Source organism: Hyla sarda, chromosome 1 (genome assembly GCF_029499605.1).
Source record: "Hyla sarda isolate aHylSar1 chromosome 1, aHylSar1.hap1, whole genome shotgun sequence".
NCBI lineage: Eukaryota > Metazoa > Chordata > Amphibia > Anura > Hylidae > Hyla > Hyla sarda.
Window position 1 is genome coordinate 335959285 of NC_079189.1, and position 23018 is coordinate 335982302.

At 44.0% G+C, this 23018-nt stretch overlaps 1 protein-coding gene across 6 annotated transcripts in view; it reads left to right on the forward strand.

Moving 5' to 3' along the window:
* Positions 1 to 23018, forward strand: part of FOCAD (focadhesin) — a 156058-nt gene that overhangs the window by 74852 nt on the left and 58188 nt on the right. For all 6 annotated transcript variants that reach the window (XR_008843987.1, XM_056520096.1, XM_056520116.1 and 3 more), the window contains exons 19-20: positions 19330 to 19462; positions 22188 to 22376. Coding sequence is in view for 5 of the 6 variants with exons in the window: in XM_056520096.1 (XP_056376071.1) it covers positions 19330 to 19462; positions 22188 to 22376 (322 nt within the window). In the remaining variant the exon portion in view is untranslated. The remainder of the gene's footprint in view (positions 1 to 19329; positions 19463 to 22187; positions 22377 to 23018) is intronic.

A 23018-nucleotide genomic window follows, 5' to 3' on the forward strand; every position in this document is an offset into this window, starting at 1 on the left:
CTGCTGGCCTCGGAGCGCTCACAGCGTGTGTCCCCTGTCAGCGTTCCGGCATCACAGCGTGTGCATCCCCGCTCTCTAAGGCACACGTGCACTGGGACTCTTAGATCTAAAGGACCAGTGCACAGGTGATTGGTGCCTGGTCAAAAGTGGTTCATTAAGGGTTAAGCTTTGTGAGAGGGAGTGTTTGGACTTAATTAGGCCTCACCTTGCACTGCCTATAAGTACCGTCTCCTCCCACAGCCTCCTGCCGGATCTTTGTTGCCTTTGTGCCTGAGAGAAAGCATTCCTTGTTCCTGTGTTACCCTGCCTGTTGCCGTTCCGTTGCTACTGACTTTCGCCTGTGAACCTGAGCCGCCTGCCCTGACCATTTGCTACGTCTGACTACGCCTTTGCCTGATCCTCTTGTACCTTGCCTTATCTCAGCAGCCAGAGAAGTTGAGTCGCTACTGGGTGGAACGACCTGGGGGTCAATTGCCGCAGCAAGTCCATCCCGCTTTGCGGCGGGCTCTGGTGAAAACCAGTAACTCCTTAGACTCCGTTCCCCTGGTACGGCCCACGTCATCACCTCTCTGGCACAGCGGATCCACCACCAGCCTCCGCTACCAGCTACCAGCCTGGATCCTGACAAGTATCATCATACCTCGGTACCCAGTGGGTGAGACACTTCTGGCCGGAGTAGTTCTCCCGGTGTTTGGCTCCTAATTTTACACCCTGGACTACACCGAACATAGGAACATCAGCGTACTCCCTGGAGGAACAAGGAAAGGACCTAGCTGAACCCGGAGGTACAAAGAACTTTGTGGGAGTTATGCTTTCACTTTGTGGAAACACGAGTGCAGTAACATATTGACAGTTGCTGCGGACTATAATCCAATCATCACCGTACACACCAGTAACTACAACTGACGTGGAGCTAAATTTCAAGTTGATATTTAGTACTCCTTTGGTATAGATTACATCAAATACAGTGGCTGTTCTGTTGCACGGACACACCTAGTGGATTTATAGTCTACTCTATTCCGGACACATTTGCTATATGTATTTAGTTACATCCTTGTGGTTTACACTAGGTCTGTGAGTATATACTGGCATTGTATTAATATTAAGATAAATCACAACATACGTCCTTTTTCTTTTAGTGAACACGGTCTTTCACATGCTTCATATGAACCTTTTCTTCATAATCAAGTAAGTTTTATTCATGGTATATATCCCCATTAGCGCTGATACACAACCTCTATATTTTTATAAGATGTTCTTCCCGTTGTCTGTCACCTTGGTTCCCATTTCCAGTTTTCATGGAGAAAGCCATGATTCGATTTCTTGACGAATCACTTTTAGCAGTTCCTTCCCTGTGTGACTCCGTTCGCCAAGGCAAACCATGTGAAGAACAGCGTGACACCGCCGTGCCCTGCACACATGGTATGCTGGAGGGGCGCTGAGACTTGTCCGTGCAGTGGAGGCTGAGGACACAGTGGAGGATGAGGAGGCAAAATCGGACACTGTCGCAGGACCTACTTCTCGACATGTTCAGGGGAAGGATGGACAGGAGAGCAATTTGCGTTGTGACCAGGAGATGTATGGAGGTGATGTGAGTGACGATGTTGAAGACTTTGGACCAGAAGTCTGACAATAGAGGACAGGTCAGCCAGATGTGTAGCATAGTGCCCGTGGAGGCGGAACAGCGCCAGCAGGAAGTCTCGGATAGAAGTATGCTAGCAGAGCGGGGACCCTATACCATCTAGTAAGTATTTTGTAATTGATTTCTTGCGCCCTGCAAGAGACTATCTATGACAATTGTAAAGGGCCTTCTGCCACTCATCATCGGGGATCTGGTGTCCAAAGTCTTTCTCCCAGCCTGTTTTAAAAGGTAAGGGTTTGTCGGTAACCTCATCTATTAAGAGAGCATAAAGGACACTAATCAAGCGGGAAGGAGGTTGAGTGGCAATAAATAAGCATTCAAAATTAGTGAGCTGGCGGTGTAGGCCCAGTTTATGTCTCATTGAGTGGTAAAAATGTCTCAGTTGTTGGTACTGGAAAAGGTGCACAGGAGAGGGGGGAGTATCTGGCAAGATATCCGACAGGGGTTTTAATGAGGTGGGGGTCAGGAGATCTCGGTCACTCTACTGTCTCTGGTGTATGATAGGAAAGGTCTGCGGGATGAAGTCGGAAGCAAGGATGGATTGTCAAAGAGGGGTATTAAGGGGCTGTCTAGAGGGAAAAGATGTATACGTGACATGTAATATCGTCGCGCATGGTGAACAGAGTGCAGGACTGGCGGCAGCAAGGAGACGGAGACAGCAGAAGTGGAGGAACGGGGTCTCCAGAGTAGAGCCGCGGGTCAGAGTCCACCACCTGTCCCTCCAGATCTACCCACTGTTTACCCACGAGACTAGTGCAACAGTCGAGGACTCTCGTTAGCACTGCTGCTAGGTAGTAAGACATATAATCAGGCAGAGCTAGTCCTCCGTTTCATTTTCACCTAATCAAGACGTGTTTAGCCAATCTGGAGTGTTTGTGAGCCCAGACAAAGCCAGACTGAAGGGCGGACATCTTTCGTAAAAATGTGCGGGGGAGGTGAAGGGGAATGCTTGAGAATAGATATAGTAGACACGGGAGAACATTAATTTTCAAAATGTTCACTCTACCCAGCCAGGAGAAGTCTATGCTCTCGCATCTGGCCAAGTCCGCCCTCAGTGATTGAAGGAGTGGTGGAAAGTTTAACTTGTAGTGTCAGCAAGGTTAGCAGGGCCTTGAGCACCCAAATATTTGATTGCTTGTGTTTGCCACTTGTCTTGGAGGGAGTGCAGTAAATGCTGTGGGAGGGATATGTTGAGGGCCTCACATTTAGTTATATTTAGTTTATAATTACTGTAAGAGGAATATTGGTGAATGGTGGCCATTAGGGAGGGAATGGAGATAATGGGGGATGAGAGGTAAAGGAGAAAGTTGTCCGCATAAACCGAGCATTTGGCCCTTGATGTTGGGATTATTGCGGATTGCCACTAGGAGGTGTTCCATACAGAAAGCGTAAAACAAAGGGGAAAGGCGGCATCCTTGTCTCGTGCCATTACGGATATTGAACGGGGTCAATAGACAACCGTTTATACGGATTCATGTCTGGGGATTGGAATACAGGGCCATGATACGAGAGATCATCTTCTGACCAAGGCCTGTTTGGGAGAGGGTGGCCACCATGAAGTCCCAGTTCACCCGGTCAAAAGCCTTTTCAGCATCGAGGGATAACAGGATCAGGGGAGAGTTGAGCCTTTTGGCATAATGTGTAGTCGAGAAAGTCCTAAGGGTGTTTTCCTTGGCTTCTCGGCCTGGTATAAAGCCAACTTGATCCGGGTGAACTAGGAGTGGCATGTGTGTCGCCAGTCTGTTGGCTATCAGTTTCACAAAGAGTTTGGCGTCTGAGTTTATAAGGGAAATGGGGGCAGTAGCTAGGGCAGAGGAGGGGGTCTTTACCATCCTTTGGAATGACAGTGATGTAAGCTTGCAGGAAGTCAGGAGGTGGGGGGAGATCAGAGGAAATACTGTTAAATTCCTCAAGCAGAGGGAGAGACAGTTCCAGGCGGAGTGATTTGTAAAAGCCAGACGTATAACCATCTGGGTCCCGGCTCTTGCCAGCAGGCATAGATGATATGGCGCACTCTAGTTCCTCCGGCATGAATGGCCTCTCCAGGTCTTGAATGGCCGTGTCAGGCAAGCAGGGTAGGGACATTTCTGAGATATATTGGGTTAGCGAGGGTGTTGTGGGGTCCAAAGGGAATAAATTGCAGGGCCTGGGGAGATTGTATAGGTCGTGATAATATTGTTTAAACACTTCGAGGATGGTTGGCGTGAGAGAACAAGGTGGGCCTGTCCAGGGTTTAATATTACCAGTCAGCTGTGTGTAGTATCTATGCTGAGAAGACATGAGCTCAAGGAGTTCACTACAAGTGCGGATACGTTTGCTGAAGATACTGTCATGTTGGGACTGTTTGTGTAAAGTTTCAAGTTCGCGTAAGCCCGAGTGAAGGGCCTTTAGTTTTGCTGACCGTTCCTTCTTTAATCTGGAACCATGCTTCATCAGGATGTCCCTGAGTACACATTTCAATGTCTCCCATTTGATCATGTGGTAGGATGTGTCTGAGGCATGATCCTGCTGAAAGTGAGTAATGGAGTCTCTAAGGTCTTGGAGACACAGAGGATCACGTAGAAGGGAGTCATTTAACCTCCACATGGAATGAGGCTTAGAGAAGGTAGGAAGGGTCAGTGAGCAGAATACTGGGGCGTGGTCGGATATGTAATGGTACCTATGTGTGCGTGAGAAATTGACGTTAGAAGGTGGTGTGGACAGAAAATAGTCATGTCTGACATGGGTGGGAGTACAATGTGTAGTCCCTGTCCTGATGGGTGGAGGGATCTCCATATATTGCTAAGCTGCAGAGCCCTGAGCTTGTTGTGGGACAGCCCGGAATAACCGGAGGATGTGTCCACTTGAGGAAAGAGCAGCAGGTTAAAGTCTCCACTGAGAAGGATAGGACCAATGGCAAAGGTCGCTAAAGCGTCTAGGGTTCTGAGAATGAAAGGTATTTGACCTTTGTTCGGGGCATAGGCAGCCGCAAAGGAAAGGGGCTGTTCGACTATTTCACAGTTGGCAAAGACAAAGCGGGCGTGGGGGTCCAGTAGGGTAGATACAATTTTGATCAGGAGGGATCTTATGGAAGACCATAGACACACCCTTCGTCCTGGTTTTCGTGATTAACACTGTGTATCCAGTCCGAGTAGTATTTAGTAGAGACCGAGGGTACATGGCCTTCTTTAAAGTGAGTCTCTGTAGAGACAAGACTTGGACTTTGCTTATGTTGGGAATAGAGGATTTTGGCACGTTTTTCTGGGGTGGTGAATCCTTTAACATTAAGGGAGGCCAATTTGATGTTAGCTGCCATGGAAGGGGAGGAGCGATGAGGTCCACTTACCACTGGTGTCGTGGAGGATCGGCATCTCATGACTGCAAGGCGTAGAGATGGAGGAGGCGAGTAACCTGCAGAGGGATAAAGGAGGGAGAAAAAATACGAGAAGAGCAGTAACAAGGCAACAAAAAAGTAGAAAGCAACCATAAGAGAATAGTTACAAGGGGTCTAGAAGAGGGAGCCATAAGGGCCAGTATCAGGATTAGGGCCAGCCTAATCAGTATGGTAGTGGGGGAAAACTTGGACGGGGCACTAGACATGAGGTACTTAAGCGTCAGTGCGTGAGAGAGACAGCTCAGGCTCACGAGTATTGAGGTAAATAATAGTGCAGAGCACGTTCCAGATATACTAGTCAGGAACATGAAAATGAAGGGCATAAGTAGAACAACTAAAGGACACCAAATAGGCTGTCGGTCAATGGGGGAGTTGGGATAGCTATGTTGGTCAAGCATGACAGGGGAAGGAAGCGGATGACATGTGAGGCAGGGAGTATGCAAACCATGTAGGAGTGCGGAGTAGCCTGGCAGGCAACAGTCACTGAAATATAACAATAATATAGAACGTGTTAAGGACCACAAGTCCACATGAGGTCTGAGCGCAAGGGGTCACAGTGAAGACCTCAGGGAAGTGAAGCACAGCAGGGGTAATGAAATCAAACAGAACAAGTTCGGTTTCAGGTCTTGCGCTTGTGAGTGGGTAGCGGCAGGTCAGGTGCCCGTGAGGCCTTCATATCGCTGGTGTGAGAGCGCTGAGTAGGGATCATCAGTAAAGTAGCGGGACTCGGCAGGAACAGGCGGTCCCAGTCAGGAAGGGCCCTCCAGCGCTCCAGCGCTGTTCCAGCGCTTCCGGAACAGAAACTGATAATCTGTGAAACGCGTTGCATGATGGGTGATTAAAGTTGTTTCTACCCTCCGAGTGTGTCCAGCGCCTCCTGATGTCCGCCACCTCCTTTGAGGCTCCTTGTGTTCTTTGTCCAGTCAGGAAGGGGGATCTGTGACAGTTTGAAAGTCAGAAGGAAGGATGGTAAGTCCTACGGTCGTGTGAGCGTAGCAGATGTGTTTCCGTATCTGGCGGTCAGGGAAAACGGAAAACCCCATCTATAAACAAAATGTGCATTTTGAAGGAGTTGGAGAAGGGGTTTGAGGGCCACTCTCAGTTTGAGTTTGTGCAGAGAGAGGTCAGGATATAAGTGAACCGGAGAGCCGTTGTAGGAGAGGTTTTTCAGATCTCTCGCCTTTCTCATAATCTCATCTTTTACGAGGAAGTGATAGACCCTGCATATGAAATCCCTTGGCTTCTTCGGGTCAGGGTCTTTCACTTTAAGGGCATGTTGTGCTCTATCCAGTTCCAGGGGGGTATCCTGAGGTTTTTGGAGAACTTCGTTAAAGAGTCTCTGCAGGGTAGTAGCTATGTCTTGAGGTGGAACAGATTCCGGCAAGCCCTTAATATGGATGTTGTTTCTCCAATTTCTATTATCGAGTTCATCTAAGTGTTCCATTTCTTGAGATTGTTGTGAGTGTAGGGCCACCGTAGTGTCTCTCAAGGAGTGAATCTGGGAGGTAATCGAAGTGCGGAATTCTTCCAAGCTGCGTACTCTGTCCCGAAAATTTGTGATTTCGGCTTTCAAAGATCTTGTCTCCAGGCCAATTTGAGATCAGAGGCCATCGACTGCATATCAGATTTTGTGGGCAGTAGACAAAGTAGTGCTTGGAGTTCAGGAAAGTGCTGCAGCATACTTGCGGCAGCCTCAGGAGTAGGCAGATGAGGTGTCAGCTGAACGAGAGGCGGTATGGTCAGCCGTCTGCAAGCTGTGTGGTGGTCGCCTGGTGTCTGTCAATGTGTCATCAGAGGATGAGTGGCCGGATCTGGGGGAGGTATAGTTGGCATGTTTGAGTGGAGTTTTAAAGAGGGATTCTTTTGTGGGAGGGCTGGTACTCTAGTATTCAGCAGAATCACTATCTGCGTTAGAGTCTCTGGGGTCCTTGTCTGACCCAGAGTCCATGATAGCTGACCAGTCAGTCACATCTTGCGCAGGAGGGCTTGGAGCATAGGAGGCGTACCTGTGGAGTCAGTGAGCTTCAGGACTGAGGAAATGGGTGTGGGGGTACTGCGGCGGACAGGGTCCCTTTTGTGTCATCTCCAGAGGAGGTGCTGCAGCAGCTTGGGCATAGGAAGTCACACTCTGTTGCGACTCGAGGCTGCATGCGTACTGAGATGAGGCAGATGAGATGGGTATGGGCCTAGGCTGCATCAGGTGGGATGAAGGATGGCTCAAGATGGTGGCGGTGGAGGGAGTATGCACACTGGGGGATAATGGAGAGAAGGTAGTGTAGCAGGCGGCTCCTGAGTAGTGGTGCCGGGTGATGGGGTAGCTGGAGGCAGAGATGCAGAGCCAGGGGGGCCTCTACTCCCTGCCATGGGTGGTTTGGGCAGGGAGGAGGTCACACTTCCCTGGCCCGAGACATACCTCACTGGTATGGCCGCCGCTTCGAGAGTGTGTTGTGAGGGAGTCGAGTCCTGCAGTACCCGCCGCGTGGGTGATCCGTCTGCAGGAAGGATGGATGGTTGAGCTCTCTCGCAGTTTTCAGCGCGGTCCGCAGTGTGCAGCTGCCATTTTTGGGTGCAGGAAGGGGGGGAGGAGTCGGAGGCTGTATGTTAGCGCCGGTCCCCAGATTCAATGGCAGGGCTGGAGATGGAGGCCGCTCTGAGGCAGGGAGCACGTTAGCTGCTGGAAGAATGCTGTAATCGCTCACAGTTGGATCTCGGAGGTAAGGGGGACAGTCATTTTCTTTTTTCCACGTTTTTTGCCTCCCATAGTATGGTAAAACAGCTCTTAACTCGCGGCTCAGGTCGGAGCTCTTACAGAGAGCAGCTCATCACCAGCGCGCCCAAGCCACGCCCCCCAAATACATTTTCTTTAATAAAATTCCTAACGAATTCGGATTCGTCATATTCGATTCGCTCATCTCTACAAATAATCAATGTCATCCGGTTGTGTATTCTGAGTGCTATTAACTTTAATCATAAAAACACCAATAAGTGCAAGTCCTTGATATATTTTCTCATGTCAAGTTAATAATAATAATTATTAGTGATAATGGCTGGCATTTATCATTGTAGGTGTAAGTGAAGCATTTATCATTGTAGGTGTAAGTGAAGCATTTTTTTACACCTTTTTTTGTGTGCTGGTAATGTGTAGGAGCACAACATTTATAAAATGGTCACAGAGCATGTGATAAATTTTGTGCAGGTTACATTTTCTGAAATTTCTCTCTTCACATACACCAAAAAGCTTAGTCTGGGCTGGTGTAGTTTTAGAGACTTTTCAGTGGCTTTGCGCCTTTTCTGCGCCTTTTCACAAAAAGGCGCAGTTCATAAAACCCTTCCATATCATGTGTATTGCCCAAATCAGTGGATTGCAACTCAAAATTAGCAGAAATGTGTAAACGAAAAGGCGCTAAAAAGGCGCAAATAAACGCCTTTTCTAGACACAAAAAACAGTCTAAAGGCAATGATAAATGTTGGCCATAGTGCCTACAGATTCTGCAGCCCTTTAAAATTTTGGAGGTACAAATAAAGACAAGTATCAGACACTACTATATTACACACCAAATATTTCAAGAAGAGGAGTGAGGGTCCTGCTTGCGAGAGTTACATGAAGGATGGTGAACCAGTCACTAGCTAATCTCCGATAACGTCTAAAGTGCAAAAAGAGTGTGGGGACACTGCCGAAAATTGCACTTTTGATGTCTCCCAGGAATCAGAGGTCTCAAAATGGGGAGTAGGGGAGACCAAATTAGGGGATGTTAAGGAAATTATGGTGACTAGCAAGATAGGCACCAGTGTGATGTAACAGACTCTGTATCCTTCCAATAGTTATTAGCTTCTGAAGTTTTCTGTCTAACTGCTCGATGATGATGTCACGTCCCAGGAGCTGTGCATGATGGGAAAATATCCCCATAGGAGCTGCACAGCTCCTGGGACGTGAGTCATCAGAGAGCAAAACAGCAACTCAACTTCAGAAGCTAATAACTATTGGAAGGATTAAGATTTTTTTTAGAGAAGTAATTTATAAATCTGTTTAACTTTCCGTAGCCAGTTGATATATAAAAAAAAGTTTTGGCCTGGAATACCCCTTTAAGGGCGGGTTAGGGTAGGAAGTCTCGCACCACACACAGCACACACACCAATATAGTTTTACCCCCACATATATACACTCCCCTCCCCCCCCCCATTAGAGTAGGGAAATGGCCCGCAGGGTGTTTTCAGCGGAGGAGGCATATGCCATACTTGCCTCCGACTCTGAAAGCACCACAGAGGACGAGGAAGACCCCACCTTCCTTATTTCCTCGTCCTCCTCATCATCTTCTGATGATGAGCCACCATAAACCTCCTCTGCTTCTAACCCTGTGCCCCATGCTATTATGAGTCCCCCTGGCGCTCACACTAGTCAAGCCCCCCAGTCAAGTTCACTGGTGTCCCGTACCGGCGAACTTGTCTGGACTCAGCCAGCGGACCACGAGCCCATGATTCCTGAGTTTGTTGGCGACTCAAGATTGACATCGTCAGGTTCACTGAAATGGACTATTTAATTATTTTTTTTTGTGATTTTGTGAAGACTTTGTCAATCTGATGGTTGACCAGGCAAACCTCTCTGCCCAACAGTTCGTTGCTGCAAACCCGGGCTCATTTTTAGCTAGACCCAATGAATGGTACCCAGTCAATGCCCTTTTGGGGCCTCGTGCTGCATATGGGTCTAGTTAAAAAACCCAGTGTCAGGCAATACTGGAGTGGGGACATCCTCTACCAGACCCCGTTCTACAGTATGGCCATGACATGGGGCATGTCCCCCCCCCCTCCCGAAGTGATCCCACGTATGAATCAGGCCGGTCATCAATCACTTCGGGGCCAAATTTTGGGAGGCCTATGTCCCTGGGCGGGAGGTCGCTATTGATGAGTCTCTCATCAGCTTTAAAGCGCAACTGTCATGGAAATTATACCCCCCAGACTAATAACATGATAGTATAGATGATGATATGTGTAATGCAGCTGTACTTTTGGCTGCTGTTTTATCACTCTTTATCAGCCAGAAAATATTTTTATTGTGCGGTCAGCAACAGTCGGATAGGTGTGGCTGGGGATCGTAATGCCCCACCTCCGCCACGCCTATCCCCTGTAAGTGAGCACTGGACCACTGTGTGATTGACACACAGGTCCCCACCCCCCGATGTACATGATGTGCGGGCCGGCGTGACTCCACTGAGCCTATACATATGACACGCTGCTTCTGCTTTCACTATAGGCAGAGAGCTCGCTCCCGTTGTCTGCCGCCAGCTCAGTGCGCCTGCGCAGTGCTAGAGGCAGGGAGCGAGCTCTCTGCCTATAGTGAAAGCAGAAGCAGCGTGTCTCCGGCACCATGAGAAGAAAGAAGAGGAGTACGGGCACTGTATTTCATATAACATAAAGGTGCACATTATATGTATAGGCTCAGTGGAGTCACGCCGGCCCGCACATCATGTACATCGAGGGGTGGGGACCTGTGTGTCAATCACACAGTGGTCCAGCGCTCACTTACAGGGGGTAGGCGTGGCGGAGGTGGGGCATTACGATCCCCAGCCACGCCTATCCGACCGCACGATAAAACTATTTTCTGGCTGATAAAGAGTGATAAACAGCAGCCAAAAGTACAGCTGCATTACACATATCATCATCTATATTATCATGTTATTAGTCTGGGGGTATAATTTCCATGACCGTTGCGCTTTAAGGGGAGACTCAGCGTCCGGTAATACATCCCAACCAAGCAAGCGCTGTATGGCGTGAAGATGTATAAACTTTGCGAGAGTACCTCAGGGTACACTTGCAAGTTTATGGTGTATGAGGGATGAGATTCCCGTATTGAAACCCCAGAATGTCCCCCCACTCTGGGTGTTAGCGGGAAAATTGTTTGTGGCTTTTTGCACCCATTACTAGATAAAGGTTACCACCTTTACGTAGATAACTCTTCACATCCCTCGCCGCCAGATCCACGGTCGCTTTTGGGACAGTCCGGAAGAATTAAAGAGGCCTTCCGCCCCATCCCCTATATGCTCCTATCCCCTGGGGTGAGTCCCGTGCCTTTTCCCATGAAAACCTGGGGTCCATTTTCCCCTATTACCCCTTGGGAAAAAGAAAAATTTGGGGTAACCCCATAATTTTAGTGTTAAAAATCAAATTTGCCATTTTCACGTCCAACTTCAACGCAAAGTAGTCAAACACCTGTGAGGTATTAAGGCTCACTATAATACTTGTTACATTCCTTGAGGGGTGTAGTTTCCTTTCCAAAATTGTATGCCATGTGGGGTTATTTTGCTTCCTAAATGCAACATGGCCCCCAAAAACCATGACAGCAAAATTAGTTTTCAAAAATCCCAGTTTCTCTTTCCCTCTTGAGCCATGTTGTGAGCCTGCAGAGCACTTTATGTCAACATATGAGGTAACCAACAATTTCCCCTTTCTGCCCACCCACCCTAAAAACACTACACTACACTATCACATAATAAAGGGTAAAACACTACACATACGCCCCTTACACTGTCCCCCCAATAAAAATGAAAAATGTATTGTATGGCAGTGTTTCCAAAACGGAGCCTCCAGCTGTTGCAAAACAACAACTCCCAGCATTTCCGGACAGCCACTGACTGTCCAGGCATGCTGGGAGTTTAGCAACAGCTGGGGACACCCTGTCTGGGAATCACTGGCGTAGAATACCCCTATGTCCACCCCTATGCAATCCCTAATTTAGTCCTCAAATGCGCATGGCGCTCTCACTTCAGAGCCCTGTGGTATTTCAAGGAAACAGTTTAGGGCCACATATGGGGTATCTCCCTAATCGGGAGAAATTGCGTTACAAATTTTGGGGGGCTTTTTCTCCTTTTACCCCTTATGAAAAGGAAAAGTTGGGGGCTACACCAGCCTGTCAGTGTAAAAAAAATAAAAATTTTACACTAACATGCTGGTATTGTGCTTTACTTTTTATTTTCACAAGTGTTAAAAGGAAAAAAAGCCCCCCAAAATTTGTAACACAATTTCTCCTGAGTACGGAAATCCCCCATATGTGGGCGTAAAATGCTCTGCGGGCGCATAACAAGGCTCAAGAGTGAGAGCGCACTATATACATTTGAGGCCTACATTGGTGATTTGCACAGGGGTGGCTGATTTTACAGCGGTTCCGACATAAACGCAAAAAAATAAATACCCACATGTGACCCCATTTTAGAAAGTAACAAGGGGTATAGTGAGCCTTTACACCCCACAGGTGTTTTACGAATTTGGATGGAAAAATGAAAAAAATAAGATTTTCACAAAAATGCTGGTGTTACCCAAAATTTTTCATTTTCACAAGGAAACATAGGAAAAAAGCCCCTCATAATTTGTAACCCCATTTTTTCTGAGTAAGAACATACCCCATATGTGCATGTAAAGGGCTCGGCGGGCGAACTACAATGCTCAGAAGAGAAGGAGCGCCATTGGGATTTTGAAGATAAAATTTGTCCGGAATTGAAGGCTACATGTATTTACAAAGCCACCATAGAGCCAGAACAATGGACCCCCCCCCACATATGACCCAATTTTGGAAACTACACCCCTCACGTAATGTAATAAGGGGTACAGTGAGCATTTACGCCCCACAGGTGTCTGACAGATTTTTGGAACAGTGGTCCGTGAAAATGAAAAATTAAATTTTTCATTTGCACAGCCCACTGTTCCAAAGATCTGTCAAACGCCAGTGGGGTGTAAATACTCACTGCACCCCTTATTAAATTCTGTGGGTGGTGTAGTTTCCAAAATGGGGTCACGTGGGGGGGTCCACTGTTCTGGCACCACGGGGGGGCTTTGTAAACGCACATGGCCCCCGACTTCTATTCCAACCAAATTCTGTCTTCAAAAGCTCAATGGCGCTCCTTCTCTTCTGAGCATTGTAGTGCGCCAGCAGATCACTTGATGTCCACACATTGGGTATTTCCATACTCAGAAGAAATGGGGTTACAAATTTTGGGGGTCATTTTCTCCTATTACCCCATGTAAAAATATAAAATGTGGGGGAAAATCAGCAATTTAGTGAAAAAAAATTTTTTTTTCATTTACACATCCGACTTTAGCAAAAAGTCGTCAAACACCTGTGAGGTTTTAAGGCTCACTGTACCCCTTGATGTGTTCCTTGAGGGGTGTAGTTTCTAAAATAGTATGCCATGTGTTTTTTTTTTTTCGCTGTGCTGGCACCATAGGGGCTTCCTAAATGCGACATGCCCCACAAAAACCATTTCAGAAAAACTCACTCTCCAAAATCCCATTGTCGCTCCTTCCCTTCTGAGCCCTCTACTGCGCCCGCCGTACACTTGACATACACATATGAGGTATTTCCTTACTCGAGAGAAATTGGGCTACACATTTTAGGAAGATTTCTCTCCTTTTACCTCTTGTAAAAATTCAAAAACTGGGTCTACAAGAACATGCCAGTGTAAAAAATGAAGATTTTGAATTTTCTCCTTCAATTTGCTGCTATTCCTGTGAAACACCTAAAGGGTTAACAAACCTTTTGAATGTCATTTTGAATACTTTGGGGGGTGCAGTTTTTTATAATGGGGTCATTTTGCGGGTATTTCTAATAAGAAGGCCCTTCAAATCCACTTGTCCCTGAAAAATTTTGATTTTGAAAATTTTGTGAAAAATTTGAAAATTGCTGCTGAACTTTGAAGCCCTCTGGTGTCTTCCAAATGTAAAAACATGTCAACGTTATGATGCAATCATGAAGTAGACATGTTGTATATGTGAATCAATTTATAATTTATTTGGAATATAAATTTTCCTTATAAGCAGAGAGCTTCAAAGTAAAAAAAAGCAACATTTTCAATTTTTTCATCAAATTTGGGGATTTTTCACCAAGAAACGATGCACGTATCGACAAAATTTTACCACTAACGTAAAGTAGAATATGTCACGAAAAAACAATCTCGGAATCAGAATGAAAGGTAAAAGCATTCCAGAGTTATTAATGCTTAAAGTGACAGTGGTTAGATGTGCAAAAAATGGCCGGGTCCTACAGTGAAAATTGGCTGGGTCCTTAAAGGGTTAAGGGCTTAAAGGGGTATTCCAGGAAAAAAAATTTTTTTATATATATATCAACTGGCTCCAGAAAGTTAAACAGATTTGTAAATTACTTCTATTAAAAAAATCTTAATCCTTTCAGTACTTATGAGCTTCTGAAGTTAAGGTTGTTCTTTTCTGTCTAAATCCTCTCTGATGACACCTGTCTTGGGAAACGCCCAGTTTAGAAGAGGTTTTCTATGGGGATTTGCTTATAAACTGGGCATTTCCCGAGACAGGTGTCATCAGAGAGGATTTAGACGGAAAAGAACAAATTTAACTTCAGAAGCTCATAAGTACTGAAAGGATTAAGATTTTTTAATAGAAGTAATTTACAAATCTGTTAAACTTTCTGGAGCCAGTTGATATATAAAAAAAAGTTTTTTCCTGGAATACCCCATTAAGGTTGGTGGGAGTCTCTGACCTATCAAAGTAATGCTTTAAAGTGAATTAACTTGGAAGATTGTTGATCCCATAATCGGATATTAAAGTGTGGCAGTTTAATACAGCTCTAAATTATGTGCAATATAAATATATATGTTGATATGATTTCGTCAGAAGATTCTGCAATGCCTCATTATTTGTTACTAAGATAACTACAGTTTTTTTTGTTTTTTTTTTCCTTTTTGGCCATGTAAGCAAAAAATGTGACAAAGTGTTTCATCTCTTCTCACAAATTTGCTCCATTCAAGGCTACAGATATTGACCGACTATACAAAACCACAAGATAAAGATTCTCTCTGAAAACTGAACTGCAAGTTTTGCATTTTCTTCTTGCAGTGTTTTCTAATTCAAGATAGTGGTCTGACATAGTTCTCTTAATAGTAGAGATGGACAATGTTAGTATTTGTCATGGCATTGACCTACATAGCCAGCAATTCATCTTTTTTCCAATTGGCCTCTATTGCTTTGATGACTTTGGGGATTCTAGACTATTTCTTAAGTCTGACAATTTATTTGAAAACAAACAAAAAAAAATGTACTTTAGTATTTTATTGTCCTTTTACAGTGGTATACTAGTTAAACCACATGGGATATTTTTTAAACATTGCAATGTAATACAATATGTTACATGAGGCACTTATTTGGCAGCTGTAGAAGTCAAACTCGGAAATAACTAGCATATTAAATAATTATACAGGGAAGAGCCTACATGTGGTATTCATAAAAGAGCACTTTTATGTATCGTTCTGCTAAGTGGGCAGTGCTAGGAGTTTCCATTGCAGTGAAATGTAGAAGTATACAATCTAATTTCTGTGTTAGCCCTGTCTGCTTGTTCTTTGTAGTCTAGCTCAAGTTTAGCAAACCTGCTTAGGGGCAGATCTGCAATACAAGATTAAATTGTAAGATGCTTATGTAGCCTGTTTGCTTGAGACTCATGGGGTCAGCTAGAAGAAATAAACCATCAAACTGTCAAGTTATTGCATTTTGGGAATTTATAGGTGATTCTGAGTTCAATGATCATGGTCTGGCTGAGCAAGCATGACATTAGGCACACCTCATTCAATGCATTGACAATATATTGAGAACATACTGGTATAACTAGTTTTTAGTATCATTTTTTATACAGTGCCAAGAGTAAAGTTATAAAACAAACAGCTGCAGGTGGAAAGGTAAATGAGAGAAAACCCTGTCCAAAAGCTTACAGTCATGCCGGAATGGGGAAGTTCATGCAATAGGTAATATATTCTGGTAGATATATACTTTAGAAATTAAATGTAGCATCATATATTCAACAAAATTCATATGAGACAAATATAAAGACATAGGGAAATAAGAAATAAAATATTTCACAATGTCTCATATATCAATATCTAAATAAAAAAATATAGTGTCACAGCCTTCTTCAGATTAGACCAGTCTTTGGCTTCGGAGGCGACCAGTAGCTGCTGATGTTTTCACCCAAAAAAATTGACAAGCTATACTTCAATTAAAGCAGACCTGTCAACATCTGAAAAGTGTTATAAAGCACTGGCCCAGTGATGTCTCACCTTAGCCGGTGGTTAGCCAAGTGAGCAGTCGCTTGCCCATGTCCAGGAGGGTGGGGGCCATAGTGCGCCAAAGGTGTGTAAATAGGACGTGCCCATTACAGCAGATCGCGGTGGGTCCCGCATTTAGACACTTATCCCCTATTTTGTGTAAAGAGGAAAAGTGTCTGATAAGTTCTATTCCCTATTGTACCCCTTTTCATGTTTGTCAATAACTTGAAGCTTCCCTTTCCTATTTAAAAGAGATTGTCCAGTAGATGTAATAATATGCTATGTACTATAATGCATACTGCTACAGAAACTTCATCTTTCTACTTGTATATGGCCCTCAAATTAGAATACAAATAGGAATATTTAGTAGAATATGATATGACTGGTGACCTTGTCATTTAGGAAAAACTTTTGACGTGTCGGACAGATGTCTCAATAGTTTTGATTTCCTGTAGTCTAAATTATTAGGCTCTTATCGATCTCTATATATCACCAGTGAGAAGCTACCGCTTGGTTTTTCTGGCAATGTCTACAGATTGGTTGGGGTCTGAACACTCATAAGGGGTTAGTGTCTGATCTGATCTCCAGAACGGGGACCCAGCTCTCAGAGAGAGTGCATGCTGTAGACTGCACGTGCTCCACTTATTTCTATGGGAGTGCAGGAGATCTCAGAGGGCCGTACTCGGGTATCTTCGGCGCTCCCATAGAAGTGAATGGTGCACCCTATATAGCATGCATTCTCTTTGTGCTGCTCCATCTAGTGTAATGACAACCACATTACACATAGATGTAAACACAGGCTGGTCCCTTGTTGTCATATGGTCTGCAGACTCCAGACATTATAATGCATAAAAATTTATATAGTTTTGCTTTCATTTTTATAAGCCACATTAAGAATCATTGATATTTTACACAAAATTTAAAAAGGTTGAAATAACTTGATGTGTGTAATCCTAGCAACTTTTTTTTGTGTGTCAATATGGATATACATGTGGTGCGCCACGGGGGGTGCGATGTGAGGTGGATGGGGCAGATGTTGTAGCCCAGGGGCAGATGGTGTTAACCCCTAAATGTTTGTTTATGCAGGGCAAATAATAGTCCAAGGCCAGGTTAGGGTTAATGGTAGCTTTACTGAGGTAGACAGATGGTACAATCTTTACAACTAGGCCAGGATCCCAGAGAGATGACCAGTAACACAGGGGACCTTGCGGCTTGCAGGGACTTGCAGTGACTTTGACAGACTTTAGGACAGCCACGCTGACTATAATAGACTTGACTGAAGATAGTGACAGGAGACAGAGAGTACTTGACTTACTGACTTGTGGCTGCAATTTAGGCTTAAGGCCTCCAGACGTGCTGGACACTGTCTCTGAGATGTCTGGACTGGACTTGACCTCAGCAGAAAGTGAAACACAAGAGAAAGATCATAGTAACTCCCCCCTCTTATAAAGGGGGGCTGAGCAAGGAGCCCATAGGCTAGCTGCAGGTCATCTGGTCACCTGGTGCTCTCTGGGTAACAAAACATGTGACTTTAACATGTGACAACCATTATCATGTGTCTAATAACCATGTGACCATATCAATGGTCCTTTACATTCAATGTACAACTAATTACATTATGGGGGCACACTGCAGGTGAGCACTGGTGACGTGCAGGGACTCAAGCTGATAGGACTGTGGAATGCATATCCCATACCGGGACATCACAAACCCCCCTACTTAATCAAAGTCGCCCTTGATGTCCATCCTGGAAAGCTTTGAGGAGCAAAACAACCTTGGGGCCACATGCAGTCCTGGAGCATTGTATTCAATGTCCATTTCCAGGCTGTTTTTGTCAACAAGAACTGATAACACAATAGAGTCTCTGTATCAATGTCCATAACAGAGAATAAGGTTTATGTATAATAATGACAACATACCTATGACTATGGTATATCATAACATTAGACTGTGGCTATGCATACTATGACATTTGACTAAGCATACTATGACATTTGTGCATAACAACAATTTATACATTACTAGACATAACACTGGCGGATTGGGTTGCTGGAGGCTTTCTGCCCAATACCTTGGTTACTAGGGTCCCTCGGCATTACACACTTCTCCCGAGAACACTAGTTATTTTTATGCTAGACATTTTCTTATGCTTGACTTTTTTTTTTTTAGATAACATTTGACATTTTGTTACCTTTTGACTTTTTGTAACGTGCTTTTGTGGTTTACAGGAATACCTTCTGGCCAGCAATGTATCCTGAGCACGAGGACACAAGAAATATCACATTTGACATTTCAGACATATTAGACATTTTTATGGACTGTGTGGTTGTGAGTGTTACAGTCCTACTGTACATGAAACATGTGTACATGACTTTATATGTACTTATGACTATATGTAGTACACGACTTTACTGATGTTGGTGATGGGGTGAAATGTTGCATCTCCTGATTAGTTCAGGACAATCCCTACAAGAAAACTACCAGACATCAGAAATGTGACTTTTTGGTGTACAACAAATGATATACATTTTTATTATACTACAGCAATTATAGTGCAGGACCGAAAATATTTCCCTTGTGCATAACGGTGAGCACAATATATTAGAATGGCATATTTACACAAATGTCCATGTATCGCTCAGTAGTCCAGATACACTATAGAGTTCCGGTTCCTGAGAATCACAGCCGTAGCCGGGCACAACACTTACGAGATTGGTTACCACAAAACTTTCTTGACTAGTTCGTCCGGCTCTGTGCTTAAACATTGCTGTAGAAACCTGTAACAACAAAAATTGTACTTGCACACAGAAGTCAGTTAGTCATACAACCAAGTCTGATGAAGTTACTGTACACGAGTACACAAATAGAACATTTTTCACATAGGTACTCTTCCGCTCCAACCTCGTCGGTCAAACTGCTGAATTAGATTTTTAAATATGTCATATATTTTGATAATTCATGAAAGGGTTATGCTAAAGTCAGAATGAAGGTGAAACACACAGGCCTTGATTTATCAACCATTTGCAGACAAAATGTGTCTGGTTCTGCCCATAACAACCAATCACAGCTCAGCTTTCATATCTTAACAAACTCCAGTGAAATGAAAGCTGAACTGTGATTGGTGGCTATCGATAAACCAGACAGTTTATTTTTTTTTTTTTAAATAGACGCAATGCTTGCATTTTTATTGTTCAATATGTTGTGTGCCATGACAAGCTTTAGAGGATCATCACTGTAATACAGTTATTGTAATTGTGCTTTAGGCCAGACCAGAGATTCCGCCACCAGATGAGTCTGAAGAGGCAGAAGAGGAGGCGAATAAAGAGGTGGACCTCTCCGTACCAGGTTCTTCATATATAAAACTCATGGCTCTTACCCCTTCCTGTGTATTGCCTGGTAAGGAATTCAGAAGAGTAAGTTGTAAGGGGATTGTCTTTTTAGAAGATTTCATTTTTAAATACCTTATTAAGGAATCCTATTTAAGATAGTGTGGGGTTTTTTAATAGCCTAACTGTTAGCGAAAGCAGCTGCTCAGAACATATCTTGTTCTGGAGCATCCAGTATGTCTTAGCTTTACAGGGACAGACCCTTCATGTAAATGGGCACTGTAGAAAGATGTAGATTCTATTTTGCCTCTGGTTTAGTTGCAGACATATTAAACACTTGTGGCCAGGTGTCCCCACTGTTTACTACTAAATGCTAGAGGTCCCAGCAGTGCGAGATCTTGCGATTAGCTTATTGTGGACTGATCCTTGTAACACAAAAGAATTGTCCATTATGGAATACCTCTTAAAAGCCCAATGCAATATATTTTACCCATCAATAAAAGAAGTAAGTCTCTGTGAAGTGATTTTATATATAAAATATTGTTAATGTTGAAATGATTATGTATAAATCATAACCATGTGCTCTATGAATAATCCCGGAGAACCACCGACTGTAATAAGCAAGGTTTTTTGACATGATAATTAGATGGCACCTTTTGTCTTTTTATTTTGTTTGTGCCATGCCCTGTGATAGCTAGATTTACTCTTAAATATATGGCTTGACTGTGCAAAATGTTGTTTGTGGTCAGTATTATCTGTAGTCATTTCTCTTGTAAAAAACTAATTCAACCTGAATGTCCTGCCCAGCGGTCAAGTCCTGGAAAAAAAGTGTGGGAACTCACCCAAGATTTCCACTCAAAGGCTGGTCCTGCAGGACTCTTGCTAATGGGAACAGGGTTCCTGCTGTGGAATAAGTGCAGGAACTCAATTCCAACGCATTCCTGCAGGACTTGAGCTATGGTCCTGCCTTATAAATGCTATAACTTAGCTTCAATGATTCAGTTTGCAAAATCCATTGATAAGAGGTACAGTTCAATACTCCAGACAGCGAGGGTTCTGCCACATGGAAGTCCATCTGTTGCTATCCTGTCTTACTGGTCATTGTGATGGTACTCAGTGCAAGTAGTAGTATGAAAGATATAAACATGACACTCACCGCGGAACAGGGATACTTCTTTATTCAGCCATACAAGCTAGACAACACATGCAGCAGGGAGAGAGGCAGAAAGCACAGAGAATCCCTGCTGTCTGCATCTTTCCCCGCTACATGTGTTGTCTAGCTTTTATGGCTGAATATAGAAATTTCCCCGTTACCGGTGAGCATCTCTCTACTTGAAGACTGATCCCATCTTAAGCATTTATGGCTTATTTGTCTGAGGTGGGACCCATGCATATCAAGCATATCTTGATAAGATACTGTATAATAATTTTTTAAATGGCGATACCCCTTAAGGGTACATTCACAGGTACAGGATCTGCTGCATTTTTTGCTGGACATGTTCTGCAGATGATTTTGCTACCCATTGAAGTCATTGGGTGGGTTAAAGTTGTCACTATGCTTTAAAAACCTTTGACATGTCATAGACCCCATTAATCGCTAGAACAAGTGGGAAGAAGTGCTCAGCTAGACTTTTCTCTTCTAGTTTCTCTGTCTGCTGCGTAAGAATGGCTCCATACATTCATATTGAATCCGTCTCCTGCAGCAATGATAAACACAGGGAAAGAAGGACTTAGCTGCACACTTCGCCTCACGCATTTTAGCAATTTGTGGGGGTTTTGATACTCAGCCCCTGACAGATTAAAAACTGTCTGTATAAGATGTCAAAATGTTTATTTTTATTTTTTTAAATGGCAGTGACACTTTAGTATTACTGTCATATAATTTTTTGACATGTTACTCAGACATAATAAGCCTATATATCCCGACTTCTGAGACGTGGAGTGACATGCTCTATATCTAGCAATCGGAGACTGATCTAAACTGTGTAACATGTCTAAAGTTTATTTAAATGTCAGTAACATTTTAAGATCCCTAATACCAACACACTATTAACAATACAAGACAATATTAAGCCCAGTGTATGTTAGGCCCCTATATAAGCAGACATGTTAATGGCTTCAAGTCACTGTTTCATTTAATCATTACCATATATTTCTTCCAGTACATTACCTTGCCGGTGTAATTTTTTCTGAAGTTTTTTTTCTTTAGACAACCACACAGCATTTCCAACTATGCCAAACTTGATACTTGAGCTGCTGAACTTTTGAACCCTTTCATACTTTGCCATTACCAAGACTGCTGCCCAGTACAATACGACAATGTCTTTGTATGTGTAAACTCTTCAGTTTTCTCGGATTTCACGTCAGTCAACACAGCCTGAATATTTTAACGTACCATTCAGCAAATGTTTAATTTAGCCATATATTTAGTTGACAATTTTGGGAGAAAAAAACTGTTCTGTTACTGCATCGAGCTGCAGTCATTCAATTACACATTACCACCACCTTGTGAATCTTAAGAAATTAAATGGTCACCCAAGATGCTTAGGAACTGCAAAGTCACATTTTTATACATCTATGTGCTTTCTCTTTAATTGATTTTTAATTCAGCTATTACTGTCAATGGACTGGTGTTATAATATTTATTATAGCCTGCTCTCCATTATTATGAAACAGGCTTTTATGGTTAATTTATTGATTCTAGTATAAAATTACGCCTGAGAAGCCAGGAAAGAACAGAGCATTAGCTCCCTGCTCCTCTTTACTTAATGAAATAAAATTTGTTCTGCTTTCAGCATTTGAAGAGTTCCTTTCCTCCCTGGTGAAGCAGGAAATGAGCCACATGCCACGTGGTATATATCACAATGCCCTAAGAGGTGGCAATATAAGATCTGACCACAGAAAAACAGTAGCTGGAATACCAAGTTTTATGCTAAAGATGTATGAGAAAAACAGACAGCCCGGCCTAAAACCAGGACTTGCAGGTGATTATGCTTCTTTGGGTTGTAAATGATGGACATTGGGGAAAGAATAAGGGATAAGTTATAGATTGCAGGTGTCCAACCACTGGGACCCACCCCGCAATCTCCTGAACTGGGTCCTGGCAGTCTGCCGAAAACACCCATTCCGACCCCGCAGGAAGCTGCGGCCGACATGTCCCCTCTTTGTATCTCTATGGGATACATGGAGGGAGCGTGTTGGCCGTCACTCCGTGCAGGGGTCGGCACGCCCCCTTTCAGCAGACTGCTGGGAGCCCCGTTCAGGAGATTGCGGGGGGTCGCAGAGGTCTGACCGCCGCGATCTATAACTTATCCTCTATTCTTTGCATAGGGAATAAGTTATGTTTCACTACACATCTTTTAATTTAAAACCAAAAACTTTGGTCTGTCCCACTACTATTAGAGATGAGCAAATCGAACCAATACAACCAAAGCTATACATCCAAAGCAATCAGAGCAGCCACGAGTGCTGTATCTCCAACATTCTCATAGAGATACACAGAAGGGGTGTTCAGCGGTAGCCGCTCCGTGCATGGGGAGAGCCAGGCACTGGGCAGGAGATCATGGGGGTCCCATCAGTCATATCGCCAGCAATCAGACACTTATCTCCTATCCTGTGTTCCAGAG